A 15,161-nucleotide genomic window follows, 5' to 3' on the forward strand; every position below is an offset into this window, starting at 1 on the left:
AACCAAAGGATGCCTTGCTTTCCCTATCCTTGTGGTTGTTGGTGTGCGGACGGCCAACATCTGTAAACTCATTTACAAGAAGGAAACATCTCCTATGTGATAACCCCGGTGTATTTGGGGCTGGATGAAGACCAGCAGCATGGAAAAGGCTCCGCTTCGCTGCTAGCAGCCCCACAATACTCAGTGCCAATCTGTGCTTTCGGGAGATGCTTCCTTTCCCTCTCGAGGCCCTCTCACCCTTTCCTTTCACAAAGGAAGCACATCCCGTCCACGTGGTGATCTCACAAACATCACCTTCATTTTTCTGCACTGCTTTTGGACAGACGGGGGCTTTCCCACGCCTCACCTCCTGCAAATCATTCAGAAAGTCACCGAAATTATTCAGTGTTTCTAAATCAGAGGCTGGGAAGAGGTCCTTGAGAAGCAATCAGCTGAGCCATCAAAGAAGCTGGTGCCCTTCTGACAGCCTTCAGCTCTTCCTGGCTCATCCTCTCTGGAAGTGCCCACAGGGACCCAACAGCAGCAGGCAGGGAATTGGTCTCCACAATACTCCCCTGAAGGAAGGAACTCCAATACATAAAAGAATCACGGGATCACAGATTGGCTTGAGTTGAAAGGGACCTCAAGAATCAGCTCCAACCCCATCTGTAGGCGGCGATACCTCTCTCTCCTATCCACCATTTAACTCAGGTCTCCCAGTTTCACAATCAGCAGCTCTGCCTCCTTCCAGACCAACTAGCTGCCTCTTCCCCATCTCCAAAGCCATTCCGATTAATGCAAAAAGGAAACATTAATATTTCAGGAAGATAAATCACTCCAGGTCTGTCTCATAAATCATTGTAGGCATCTCTCCCCATCCTCCTCTCTCCTGGTGGCCGCGCTTCACGCTCCGGTGCAGAGCGGACCCCCCTCACATTGTGCAGAAGGAACAAAGGGGATTTCTACCCTTGATGGAGAGAAAGATGGAGCAAGAGACAGCAGATGTGTGGTGAGCAGCAAGGTATGCTGCAATGCTTACTGAGAACTTCAGTATTAATTAATCCAGGAGCTGGACTCAGTGATCCTTATGAGTCCTTGGGGTATTCCCTATACAAACACACCCAACTCTTCAAGGTACAGACATGTTAAAAATATCAATAAGAGACCACAGTGAAGTAGAGAAGAGGGCTGAGCATATTTTCCTTTCTGATGCCCTTCCCTACCCACTGGCATAGCAGGCAAACCCCTGCTGTGTGAACTCAATTAGTCATGTAAGGACTCCCAATGTCATCAAATGGGTTGGGTTGGAAGGGACTTTCTTTAAGCCCATCCAGTCCCAATCAGGACCTTGCCCTTGCCCCAGCCCTGCTGCCCAAAGCTCCTTTCACTTTCATTGGTTGGACTTGATGATCTTGGAGGTCTTTTCCAACCCTAATGATTCTATGATTTCTCTTTTGGTGGCCAAAGACATAGAATCATCACAGAATGGTCTGAGTTGGAAGGGACCCTTAAAAACCATCTGGTCCCACTCCCAGCAATGAGCAGGGACACCCACAGCTCCATCAGTGCTCACAGTCTCATCCAGCCCGAGCCATACAGAAGGTTGTAAAGTACTGCTGAAGTGCTGAGGCTGTAACACCTCCTAAAGCAGTTCTGGAGTGCTGGAACATCCTTCCTAGTAGTTCAATCCCTGGACACAAACAAGGAGAATGAAGCTCAGGAAGCTGCCATTGAGCATTATTAGCTTTCTCTTCCTGTTTCTATCCAGGTTAGTGAGAGGTGTCCACAATGTGGGCTGGTATTTAACAATCCTGGACATACACTATCAACAAATAGGTAGCGGTCCAGTGGAGAAGAGAAATCTGAAGTTGCTTTTGGGACAAACAGAGTTCAGTGGATTTGCTGTTTCCAAATACCTGCTGATTGAAGAGGCTCGTAAGTATATATCCAGACAGCCCAGAACAAATCTTGTTTAAAAAAGAAAACAACAACAACAAAAAAAAGCTGTCTGAGCAAAAACGAAACTCCCTGATGGTTACGTTTTTTCCTATTCAAGTGGACACTGCTCAGCCAACTGCAAAAAAAAAACCAACCAACATAAAAGACATTTCTGATCGCAATAGCAGCATAAACACAGGCATAATTTGGACAGCAGAGAAAGGAAAGAAACACATGGCTGCCTTACAAGGCAGAGCCATATTTTGATGTAAGGCACCCAGTGCCTTGACAAACATTTGGAAATGGATTTGCAGTTTGGATAATACACGCCCTTACACTGAGATCTCTCAAAAATCGTTCTTGAATGTCTGTTAAGATGAAGGCTAACGTGGTATAGGTGGCCACTGAGTTACGACCTTGCTTCTGCTGGTGGACTGAGATATTCCCCTCTTTCCCATAGACAATGCAGATTCTTGGGGAGACTCTTGCTCTCACTTCTGCTAACACGTGCGATAGCTTACTTTAGAAAGAGATTTGTTACTTCACAACACTTGATCCGCTGTCAAACAGGGCCAGTGTAAGGCCCCATTTCCATCACACTCTATAAAGCTCGAGCAACCACTCGTTTCAACAGCACCATCAGCTGCCTGTGCACTTTCCAGCCTGAAAAAGAAAGAAAATAGGGAGGCCCCTTACCGGGAGGTGCGTAAACACAGCAAACGTGCTGCGTAGAAAGCCAATGAGATCCACAAGGTAATCACTGGCCCTGCTGCCAGGCTCCAAAGCCATCCAGTCGTAGTCTGCAAGCTGCAGGAACTGGTCGATCTTCTGGTTCAGGTTAGTGTAAATCTCTTCCTCAGCAGCATGGCGGGCGTCCTGTCCAATGAGATCATGATATGTAGGTCCACACCACAAGGTGTTCCATAAGGATGCTAGATTGAACAAAACTTCTGCTCTAACAGCACAAGGCAATGTGTCTGTAGGCAGCTACAGGGTTGCAATGGGTTCAGGTTAGCTCAGCCTGGCAGGTCAGCTCTAGGCACGATCAAGCTGGTGTCTGACTGCTGAAATCCAGGGAGAAGGAGGACAAATATAGTGTGGGATGGGAGGAGGAGAGAGGGGAGAAGAATGTTCCATGTGGAAAAAGGCTGAGTGTGTCACCCAGAGGGTGGTGTCACACTAAAACAGGTTGCCCAAGGAGGCTGTGGATGCCCCATCCCTGCAGGCATTCAAGGCCAGGCTGGATGTGGCTCTGGGCAGCCTGGTCTGCTGGTTGGTGACCCTGCACATTGCAGGGGGTTGGAACCAGATGATCCTTGTGGTCCATTTCAACCCAGGCCACCCCATGATTCTTTGAGATTCACCATATTGGGTGTAGGAGGGCTACAAACTGGCAGAGGGGCTCAAAGCCTTCCTGCCAGTGCAAGGAGGAGAAAACTCACCCTTAAGCCAAGTGGGAAGATGGTGTCTGATGGGAAAAGGAAGGGATTTCCTTGAGGTCACAGGGCCTTCTGGGTTATCCCAAGGGAAACCTCACCTAACCAACTCCCTACCATTGCTGTAGTCCTTGGCACTGCTCCCTTCTGCTCTGTGGCCAAAGGGCAGAATTCAGACACCCCCCAGCTGAACCAGCTGTGGTCTTAAAACTTCATGTGAAGAATCTGGGGAGGATGCTCACGGGTTACAATGTAAAGATTGGGAATCCCAGTACTTTCTTTCAGCCCTGATTTTTAGCATTTCCACTCTCCTTTTAGCATCTAACAACACTAAAAGGATCAGAATATAGAAACTTCAGTTCTCAAAATCTGTTCTCTTAGGTGAAAGAAGAGAGCCTGCATTCATGGCCAGCTGCATGCAGCTCTGTACAGTGATCGAACAGCAAAACGAAAGCTCACTGAAGAAAAAACTGAAGTCAGGCTTTTGTTTAAAAGCTGCTTAATTCCTTAGATAATGAACACCGCCGTCACAGCCTGTAAATTAAGGCTACAAAGGCTCTTGGTCAAGACAAGAGTTGTGCATACAGCTGCTCTGAAACAAACCCCAGAAGCTCATCTGATGGCTTCATCTCCCGGGCCATGACAAAATCACCTTTCAACCCAAACACGATCAGAGCTTCCCCAGAGATGCCATTTACCTTGAAAGTCGTGGTCCCATAAAGTTTTGTGGTATGGACAGTTTCTGGAAGTACGTTGGTGATGTTGGTGATGAATTCTTCAAGGAACTTGCAAGACTTCTCCAAGTGGGTCGTATTGATGATAATCTGTACCAGCTGCAAAGGCAAAGAGAAGGTATTCAGGAAAGGTAGTCAAGAAAGGTAATCAAGAAAGGTATTCTTCACTCAGAGTGTGATGATGAACTGGAACAGGTTGCCCAAGGAGGTTGTGGATGCCCCATCCCTGAAGGCATTCAAGGCCAGGCTGGATGTGGCTCTGGGCAACCTGGTCTGGTGGTTGGCGACCCTGTATATAGCATTGGGGCTGGAGTGGGATGATCACTGTGGTCCTTTTCAACCCAGGCCAATGTATGATTCAGACAAGGTATTCAGAAAGTTGTTCCTGAAGCCAGGGAGGTGCCGGGTTGATGGGTGCCACTTTCTGAGAACTTCTGGCAGGAAAAGCTGATGCTGTACAAACACACTGAGCTTCACTCCGCACTCAAAGGATCTCCTCCTTTAACAGCAGCAGAGAGTTACATAAAAAGATATTATTTTTTTTTTGGAAGAAACGACAACAACCACCACCAAAAAAAAGCATTTCCCATGACAGCCACTAATACCACTGAGGGCTTTTTTTTCTAATGACTTTCCTATGCTCTGCTGTCAGTCAGCGCTCAATCCAGCAACAGGCTTACAAAGAAGCGTCATGTCAGACCACAGGCATTCCGGCTGCTAATGAACCCTAACGAACCTACACCTTGAGTGACACCTAACAGCAGCACTGCAAGGCACCTGACAAAGGAACCAAGGGCTTTGCTTCTCCAGGGGAGGTGTGGGTGAGCAGCTACCCCCCTGGTTATCATACGCACCATTATCTGCTATTTTCTTCATGCTGCTTTCTTAGCTCCCTTTGCGTGGCACCAGATCGGGACATTAAAGGCAATGAAGTCAATCAATGCCAATGTTTGCAATCCAGAGCAAAGCAATCCCTGCTTCGCCTTCAGCACGGCTGCCTTGGAAGCCAAACACATCACTAATTCCTTAAGCAGGTACCTTTCTTCAGTGCAGACTGCCGTGAATATGTTCAAGGTGGAAGGTAAGCTGTAACAAAACCTTTCCAAACAACACCTAGCTCTGATATCGTGCCAAAACACACCTCTTGCAGACACAGAAGGCATTACAATGCTCCAGACTGACATCACTTAATTGCAGGAGCATGGTGTGGTAGTCTGCAGTTACCTCTTCTAAAGAAACTATTTAGAAACACAAATCATTTGCTTCTGAATGAGATGGAAACAGGCAGCGCCCTGCCAGGCACAGCATTGTTTCTTTTTCTCTTTTTTTTTGCTTCTTTGATCCTTTTATGTTTAAGCACCAACTTGAGCGTTGCAGACACATAAATATTGAAGTAAAGCTGCAGAGATGGAGGCGCCCAACTCGAGTTGGTGTCAGATCACATACAAATGGGCAATGGCCACAGACTGGGAGGCTGGGTTTCGATGTTGGGAACAAAGAGAGATCTTACAAACTGCCCACAGGAGCTGTGGGACCTGTGCTTTGGGAACACTGAGTCAGGTAGAGAAAGCAAAGCCAAGGAGACCCCGATTGAGCAAGGAGGTCCCTTCCAGGCAATGCTTGCTTTTAAGAAACTGAACTGTGGTCTATTTGAACGCCTCCTGCCTTGCATTCGGTGCCCAGAAAGCATCACACAGCAACCAGGAGGGCTTCTCATCACAACGCATTGGTCCAGACATGTAGGCTTGAATGGAAAAGCTGCATCTAACTTCATGTAGTTCTGACTTCACAGACTGGACAGTGGTCTTGGCATCTTTGGTAGCATGGGCCTCTGTAACCTACTGGACCTTCAGAGAGTCCTAGAATGTCTTGGGTTGGGAGGGACCCCAAGGATCATCAAGCTTCAAACGCCCTGCCACATTCAGGGCCAACAACCCCCATATCTAATACTAGACATCCCTTCCCTTCCAATTGTTCAATTAATTCATGCAATGAAAATAAATTTAAAAGGATACCAGAGTGTGAAGGTTGGAAAATGGCTTTGAATATCACCTTATCCACTGCTCTAAAGAAGATATTGGAGTGTCTAGAACCAGGTGGCATTGCTTTGAGTAAAAATTAAGCCTTGGAACGGCACACAGTGATAGGACAAGGGGGAATGGTTTGAAACTGAGACAGGGGAGGTTTAGGTTGGATCTTAGGAGGAAGTTTTTCACCCAGAGGGTGGTGACACACTGGAACAGGTTGCCCAAGGAGGCTGTGGATGCTCCATCCATGTTCAGGCATTCAAGGTCAGGCTGGATGTCGCTCTGGGCAGCCTGGTCTGCTGGTTGGTGACCCTGCACATAGCAGGGGGTTGAAACCAGATGATCATTGTGGTCCTTTTCAACCCAGGCCATTCTATGATTCTATGATTCTATGAAATGATAGTTATGCAAGACACTCAAATATTTTCTGCAGTCACTTCTGATGTCAGGGCAATGCTTTCATGTGACATGGGACCCTTCCAGGTGCCCTCCAATCCCATTCTCCATGCAGTCACACCTACCTTTTGCCTTTCTGAAGAGGGAAGTATTTCACATAAACACAGAATGGCTTGGAATGAAAAGGACCACAATGATCATCTCATTCTAACCTCCCTGCTATGTGCAGGGTTGCCAACCAGCAGACCAGGCTGCCCAGAGCCACATCCAGCCTGGCCTTGAATACCTGCAGGGATGGGGCATCCACAGTCTCCTTGGGCAACCTGTTCCAGATCTGAGAGGCTCAGAGGAAAACTGGACCAACAGGTCAATGATTATACAAAGAAAAGAAGCAGAGGGGCAGATGCCCAAATTGAGCAGCCAAAGGATCGCTGATGGGGGGTGGACAGTGCAAGGGATGGTGCTGCATTCCTCAGCGTGGAGGGAGCCCCTGGGAGGAGCAGGATGGAAGAGGAATTTGCCCTTAAGGAGCAGAGAGATTCCAGACTGTGAGATAAAGGTCCGAGGAAGCACTGTGTGTAAACGCAGACTGCCATAAATGCACTGAACTCCCCCAAATTCACCCACATGGGGTATTTTTGAGTGTCCAGAGAACACTACGCATTCCTACAATGCAGTTAATTAAAGAACTGCAGCTGTACTAATACCTGCTCGTTTCATAACAGCACACAGAGGCCCAACTAAAGCGTTCTAAACTGGTTTGGGTACCACACATGTTCCCAAAGAGTCGTGACTTACAAGCCTTGAACTTCTTGGAAATCTGACTTTGTGCACAGAAAAGTGTCAATCTTGAAAAGAAAACGCCAGTGCAGAGTTCAGACCATATAAATGTGCTTTTAGACGGAGAGCAGCCCTCCATTCTCAACCGCTCCCATGCGTCTCTTGTCTGGCACGAAGCCACCCCCAACACTCCTTGAAGCCCTCCCACCTGCCTTCAATCCAGATATATAATACCCCCAAAAACCCAAAAAGAGGGACAGTTCTAACAACAGCAGAAAAAAGCGTCACCCTTCCATAAGCATCAAGCCTTTCTTCCACTGCAACAGGCTGCCTAAGGAGGTTGTGGATGCCCCATCCCTGGAGGTATTTAAGGCCAGGCTGGATGTGGCTCTTGGCAGCCTGGTCTGCTGGTTGGCGACCCTGCACATAGCAGGGAGTTGAAATTGGATGAGCATTGGGGTCCTTTTCAGTCCAGGCCATTCCATGATTGTATCATTCTTGCTTTGTACAGCAAGGCTGAGTGGTTTCCTTATTGTTTTCTAACCAAACATTTTACAGCAATGCTCCAAACCAGCATCTCTACAAGGTGCTGGAATGAGCTCCAAGGGACCAAACCCCACTTTGGTGCCCTGTCCTGGAAATTACTCCTCACCTCTGTCAGCCCCACATTTTTCCTCTTAATGACGTTCTGTAAGCAGTTGCTCAGAGTCCGGGTCAGCAGCAGGTTTGTAGATTTTCTGATCATATCATCAACTTCTGTGGAGCTGGAAAGCAGAATTTCGAGAGAGATTTGTAAAGTGCTTCATCTCAAGGCAAAAACAATAAAAACAATACAACTATAATAAAAAACTAATACACCCTTTCAACTCAAAAGGGCAGATAACAGCAGAACACAAGGACAAATGGTTTGAAGTTGAAGGAGGGAAGGTTTAGGTTGGATGTCAGGGGGAAGTTCTTTACTATGAGAGCGGTGAGGTGCTGGAACAGGTGCCCAGAGAGGCTGTGGATGCCCCATCCATCCCTGGAGGTGTTGAAGGCCAGCTTGGATGGGAAGCTTGGGCTGGTATGAAATGTGGAGGCTGGTAGTCCTGCATACAGTGGGGTGTTGGAGTTTCATGATCCTTGAGGTCCCTTCCAACCCCAGCCATTCTATAATTCCATTATATGTGGAGCCGTTGTCATTCAGACCCCCATGGTTTATGCCTGATCAACTGCCTGCCGCCTAGAGCTGCTAACATAGGAATATCTACTGAAATACCAACAATTTTGGCCTTTTCGTACATGCAAAGAAGGCAAACGTGGGCAAACCTACATCCTAATGCCTCTCCTCTTAGAGGGGCCAACCCAGCATAGGGTAAATCTCGCCCACTCCACTCTCACCAATGCAATCAGCGTTGTGCAATGCACAAAGCTGCAATTCTGCACCTTCACATCAAATCAAAGACATGAAAATTGCTTGCTTTTTTTTTTAACTCCTTTTTTTTTTCAGTAGATCAGATTCTAACACGTCCACAGCATTTGCAACCTCAGCTTCGCTCAAGCCAGAGCGGGGGGCGGTTGGCTTTCTGCTTTTGGCTGCAGGGTTGCTGCCGTGCCCCTCCATCAGTGCACGCCAGCAAGGTGCAAGCTCTGCTTCTTGCAGCAAGGCCTGGAAGCCAGCCCCAGAGCCGAGGCCTTTGATCTGTTGTTGGCCCTGCATTAGCCCTGACACGACGAGGCTTTATCTCTGGCAGCGCAGTGACAGGAGGCTGATGGCAAAGAAAATTTCCAACTGCAAGGCTGAGAAACATTAATAACTTTCAGGCTCCTGGTAAATCAACCCCGTGACCTTTTTGCTCCTTATCCTGTTTTACCTGACAAATGGGCTAGATTACAAAGCAGGGATCAACAGGGGAAACAAAAGCAAGCCTTGCATTGCCCGCAGCGCTGGTGCACGGCTCAGTGTGTTGCTATTGTGGGGTGCCCAAAGAGTGGGGTCAGACATTGCCATCCTCTGCCCAGCACACACCTGGGAACTTCTCTGCATGGTTAATGTCAGAACAGGCAAACCAAGTCCTCCCTGGGCACCTGATGTTGAACAAAACAAGACTGAACTGTCTCCCAAACCATCTCAATCTTCCTGAGCACCAAGTTGTGTGCGTAGATCAGTATGAGTTGGGGGATGAGCTGCTGGGTAGGAGCTCTGCAGACAAGAATCTCGTTGACCAACGGTAGACCAGCAGTTGACCAATGGTTGACCATGAGGCAGCAGGGTGCTCTGATGGCCAAGACCTATGGAACCCTAGGGTGTATGGCACAGAGTGTGGCCACCAGGGCAAGGGAGGTGCTCCTCCCCTCTGCTCTATCCTGGGGATGGCCACATCTGGAATAATGCACCCATTGCTGGGCTGCCCAGTTCCAGGCAGACTGGGAACTGCTGGGAGAGCCTTGTGGAGGGCAGAAAATCAGGCTGGGCACTGTTTAGTAGTGTCCAGCACCAGGACAAGGGGCACTGGGCACAAACTGGAGCCCAGGGAGTTTCATCTGAACATGAAGAAGAACTGTTTTCTTGACTTGAAGGCCATCAGAGCCCTGGAATAGCTGCCCAGAGCAATGGGTGAGTCTCCTCCAGAGATATTCAAACCCACCCGGATCCTTTCCTGTGCAACCTGCAGTTGGGAACTGCTTTGGGGGATCTCCAGAGGTCCCTTTCAAACCCTACAATTCTGTGATGCAGCCTTCAGGAACCAGAACTGCACGACAAGCCCTGAAGGTCCCCAGGAGAAGCAGGGAACATCGCTCCCCGTGCTTGTAACAGCACTGATCTGCTCTCCTTTCCCAGCCAGCTGAAAGCCGTGTCTTGCTGCAGCTTTCCCAAGGAAGAGCCCAGCTGCACAACTCCCCATACACAGAGCGGCTGCTCACCACACTGAGCTCACCAGCAGCTTTCTCTAATATTCCCTGCTGTTGAAAAGTCAGCTTTTCTGGGCTGTGCTCCTGCTGACCCCTACCCCTTTCCCAGCTGGATGCAAGGAGAATAGAACCAGCAGCACAGCAGGATCATGATATGCTAAACGCAATGCCACCAGCCTAAGGCTCAGTGCTGGTCTCTTCTGGGTCACTGCTATTGATCCCTGGGAGTTTCTTTTGCTCCTGCTCAGTGGGGATACACCTCCTGTGCCATGTTGATCATGGACAGCCTATGTCACCTCTCACGTGCCTGGACTCCTCCAGGCAGGGCTGGGCTGTCAGCTCCAAGATGATGCATTTGGGTTTCAAAAGCATGGAATAGAAAATGGGGGGAGGGGGGAGAAAGAGAAGCTGACTGCTGAGCTTTTCCTTGTCCTTACATTACGGCAATGAATCTCTAAGAAGGTTTTACTTCAAGAAAAGAAAAAAGAAAAACCCAGCATGTGCACACACACCCAGCCCAGGCTTTCTATCATCCCCCAGATTGTCCCCAGTCCTCTCCACCAGGCAATAGCACAGATAAATATAACAAGAACAACAAAACCTAATACTAAAACGGCCCACAAATGGCAAAAAAGCAACGTGGTGACACAAGGGGACCTCGTGGCATGGGGGGGAGTTGATTGCTGCTGCCAGCACGGTGCAGGAACCATGAGCTGGAGAGACATAAGGGCTGGAGCCGTGCTTTATGAATTCAACCATCAACCTGTCGTTAGGGTGTTAAACTCCAACAAGCTCAAGGCTGGTTGCGTGCATAGCCCATGACAGTCACACTGTCAGCACAACGGGTGTCAGTGCTGGTCAATGGGTGTCCCATCCCTCACTGTAGTGTCACCAAACACTGTGCTGGCTCCAATGCTGGCCTCATCAATGGGAATCACAGCGACGTTTCATCCGCAAGAGCCTCCATGGCATGAACAAGTCGTGCTTCATAATGCACAGCACTTCCGTGCAGTTTTTACCTCTTTGAATCACTTCTGAGTTGTTTTTCTGAACTCACGTGCTGTTTCCAAAGGCTTCCTGCTATCATTTTGTTAGCTGGCCACGTAAGCTAGAAAATAAGGTTGAAATGATGGTTATGTGTTGGGCAAAGCAGCCAGGTGACCCCTACAGTTGGGTGCCAGCGGAGCACAAAGATCTGTGACGTTGGATTGGATGATCATGAAGGTCTTTTCCAGCCAGAGTAATTCTATGACTGTATTGGAAGAAGTCTGATACTGAGTAGGATGTGACCAGGAGCAGCAGTGCCACAGAGAAGCATCAACGAGGGCTCACCACGAGCGCTGGGTGCTCTCATCCCTTGCCCAGCACCTTCAAGCTGAACCAACACAGAGCAAAATCTCACCCCCAAAAAAGGCTGATTTGGGTGTTCAAAGCTCTAATTAATTGTTATTATTAATAATAATTTTATTACCTAAAGTACTCACAGCGCTTTAAATAATTGTATCCGACGTGCTTTTAGGATCTCTGCTTTGTTTGGGAACAAAACAACCCAAGTCCCGGTGGATCAGAGCTGCCATCTCCCACTTTTACTCATTGTTTTCCAAAGATATTCCCTATCTTTAGAATGGGAAATTCCATTGGAATGGGTGGGAGCCTTCCAGTGAATGGATGCTCTTAAAGACATCTCTTCAATGAGCTCACTCACATGCTTGTTTTTTTTTTATCCCAAAGGGAGAAATGCTGAATATATAAAGGAGGTTTTCTTTCTCCTAATCAAATTAATGGAGCCAAACCAAAAGAATTTGCAAGCCCTGGAAATGCACAGTAAGCTCCACGTTTTTCTTCAAATACTTTAAAAGCAAAACAACTTTCCACAAGCAGATCAACATAAAGGAGTCCGCTCCCTTCCAACAAATACAAGGAGCTGGTTTAAAATAATAATTAGAAAAAATACAAGCTCCATTTTCTGCCACGGGCTCTGTTCTTCAGGAAAAGGCTGCAGAGCGTTTAAGCAAACTGTCTGGGTTAGTGACAGCTGATGTCCCATATCCCATAGCAGTAGTCATGACCTTCAGGCCCCCCGTGACTGACGGGCTGACCCCAATCACTCCAGGGTGCAAGGTAAATGACAACCAAAGAAGAACAAGAAAGAGAAGAGAAAGAAAACTTGCTGCCGGCTTTGTAGCCAAGCTTCCTAATAAAACCTAATTCAAGCTGTCAGGGTGAAATGAAGAAAGTGTCAACAGGGGTTTTCAGAGAAATATTCCAAATGTTTGGCTAGAATGTCCAAGAAGCTCAGCTCCCCTCCCCCAGCCCCAAAACACTCCTCAAAAAGGGCTGGAAAACCCAATGTTGAAAGGAATTTTAATAACTTGTCCGGGGGGACCCTGAGGAGGGGCCCCAGGGAACGCTTTTCTTCCATTCCCTGACAAACCCAATCATCTCTGTAATGGTGAAGAGCACAGAACTTGTGAGGGAAGTGCCAGCCGTGGGGTTCGGTGAAACCAGCATCCGTGTGAAATAGGACCATCCCGCCGGCCTTAGAAACAGAGCCATTTAGTGGTGACCTGCAGGTTAAGAGCCTTGGGAGGCACCAAAGAGAACAACCTGCCACCAGTGAAAGGCTGAGGCTGAACTGGAGGAGGGGGAGCAACATCCTGTGCTTGCACACCACGTCCTGGGGAAGACGAAGGGAGAGTGGCTCTCAAAATTACCATCCCTCTCACAAAGGGAAAGAACTGAAAGAACCCGGAGTGGGTATCCTAACACCTGGTGAGACCCCAACACACTGCTTGAGCTTCACATTAGCACAGGGGCTGCCCATGACCAGGACACGGAGCTGCCCGAGGAGGTGAAACCCTGTGGACAGCCCCAGATTTTGCTGGTATGGCACTGAGAATACTAGAAGTGTGTAATGAGGGCCAGGTTGGATGGGGCCCTGGGCAGCCTGATTTAGTATTAAATGTGGAGGTTGGCGGCCCTGCCTGCAGCAGGGGGTTTGGAGCCTGATGAACCTTGAGGTCTCTTCCACCCCAAGCCATTCTATGATTCTATGAGGTACTTCTGCCCTCCTAATGCTTCTACCAAGGTAAAAGCATTCACCAGATGCAAAAAGAAAGCGATTCCTGGCTAACTGAGTCTTCTTCCACTTCAGCACACATGTATCTAGGAGCAGCAGGATGGAAGAAGGATGGTAAACACAAAACACAGAATATTTTTGAGGATTTAATATATACATACAAATATATCAAGTTATTTATATATGTTCTCCCATGAAATATATATATATATATAAAACCCTAAACCAGAAGCCAGAACTCAGCAGCACGCAGGGAAGCTGAGCAGCCATCACCACCAGGCACTGACCTAGTCCTCCTGAAAAGACTGGATCCAACCATCTACCACGACTCAGAAATGTCTCAAAGGGATTGGCCCTCTCCCCTTTTACACACCTAGCACAGCACTGGGCTCTTTTTCTCCACGTAAGAATGATTTATGGAAGACTTGACCAGCCAATGCTCCAAGGGACCCACCAGCCACCTCCATCCTGGACAGTGTACACCCAGGCAGTTGAGTAGCACGGAAGGCTAAGAACTCATATTTTAATCACGTTGAGATATTTCAGTGCCAACAAAACTTCTTTGTTTGAAGGTTGGACTCATTGATTTCTAGAGGTCCCATCCAACCCCTCACGACCAGGTACACAATCACCCCCTACCTCAAATGAAGGTCTTCTGAAAACTTCAGACAGGCGTAGATGAATTCCTTAATCTGATTGTAAACTTTAGGCACAAACTCAGAAAAGGGGAACTTCTTTGGAAACGGTTGCTGCGAAGGACAGGAGAGAACTGAAGTCAAAGAGCAGATCCATAAGAGAGAGAATTGCACTCACAGCCAGCCCAGAGTGACGATTGCTTTCCAGTAACACGTTCCAAGCAGCCAAATTAATTCTAATATTATCTGAGTCCAGCAATGAAACAACAAGCCAGCATTTATTGTATGTTATATAAACATTTCAGCCAAGTGAAAGACCAGATAATCACTTACAAACGGCACATGGGTGCATAAGGGATTTGGAGTCTGAGATGGGCTGGAAGGAGACTTGTAGCTAGAAGGGAACAGGCAACACAAAGCAATTCTTATTCCCTCTTTCCCATCTCCCTTATTCATATGAACAAACCCTGTCAGAGGACTCTTTGCTTTTACTTCCCACCACACACAGGCATTTTGCTTGCTCACCTCCCCAGTTACCGCACAAGGTGAGCACTTGCTTACAACACAAAAGCCAAGAGGAAACAGATGTCCTCATCCCCCTCAGCCTGAATTTTCACTCGCTTGCTCTCACCCGCAGCACAGACATGGCTGGGAGGTGCAGAGCAGAGCAGTAAAACCTGGACCCCGTGATTCAGTCCTAGGGAAGGACACAGGCTTTCTGAAATCTAAACACTTGACTTGGACCAAAAACCCTCCCAGCCATAATTAAGTTCACCAGGCTTGGAGCTCGCTGGCTGCCAGATGTGGAGCACAAGGCCAAGCATGCTTTTAAGGGACACTGCCTAGGTCAAATCTGGCTACACTGTTAGGTTCTGCATGCACGCACTTTTATAAAAGCCAAGATATACCACTTTCTGTTTTTTGTTGGTTTTATGTCTTTTTTGTAAGTTAGCATTAGATTAAAACAAAGTAAAGTCAACAACGGTTTGTTCAATGTGAATAAAACACCCAAGGAAGGTGATATTTTCATCTCTCTCCCATCTACTGCGAGCGATGCTGAACTGCAATAGCACGCTGTGCTCTGAAAGCAAAATGGATGAGGTATTCCTCACCCATGCCAGGAGAAATGCAACACATGGAAAATCTATTTGTCCTTTTCTCCTTTTGTTTTGCGTTGCTGGGACCTTCTCATTTGTACTTCTCGATGCCAGTAACAGAGATGTGGGCTTTCAGTGCCCTGGGAGACACGCCATGCCGGTTGCCTC

General features: G+C 47.8%; 1 protein-coding gene across 6 annotated transcripts in view; it reads right to left on the reverse strand.

Annotated features, from left to right (window-relative positions):
* EXOC6B (exocyst complex component 6B) overlaps positions 1-15,161 on the reverse strand; it is a 231,645-nt gene that overhangs the window by 85,572 nt on the left and 130,912 nt on the right. For all 6 annotated transcript variants that reach the window (XM_072334652.1, XM_072334651.1, XM_072334649.1 and 3 more), the window contains 4 exons: positions 13,901-14,010; positions 7,943-8,054; positions 4,052-4,186; positions 2,614-2,793 (listed from right to left, as the gene is read on the reverse strand). In XM_072334652.1, coding sequence (XP_072190753.1) covers positions 2,614-2,793; positions 4,052-4,186; positions 7,943-8,054; positions 13,901-14,010 — 537 coding nt within the window. The remainder of the gene's footprint in view (positions 1-2,613; positions 2,794-4,051; positions 4,187-7,942; positions 8,055-13,900; positions 14,011-15,161) is intronic.

The sequence above is a fragment of the Excalfactoria chinensis genome, chromosome 4, assembly GCF_039878825.1.
Source record: "Excalfactoria chinensis isolate bCotChi1 chromosome 4, bCotChi1.hap2, whole genome shotgun sequence".
Lineage (NCBI taxonomy): Eukaryota > Metazoa > Chordata > Aves > Galliformes > Phasianidae > Excalfactoria > Excalfactoria chinensis.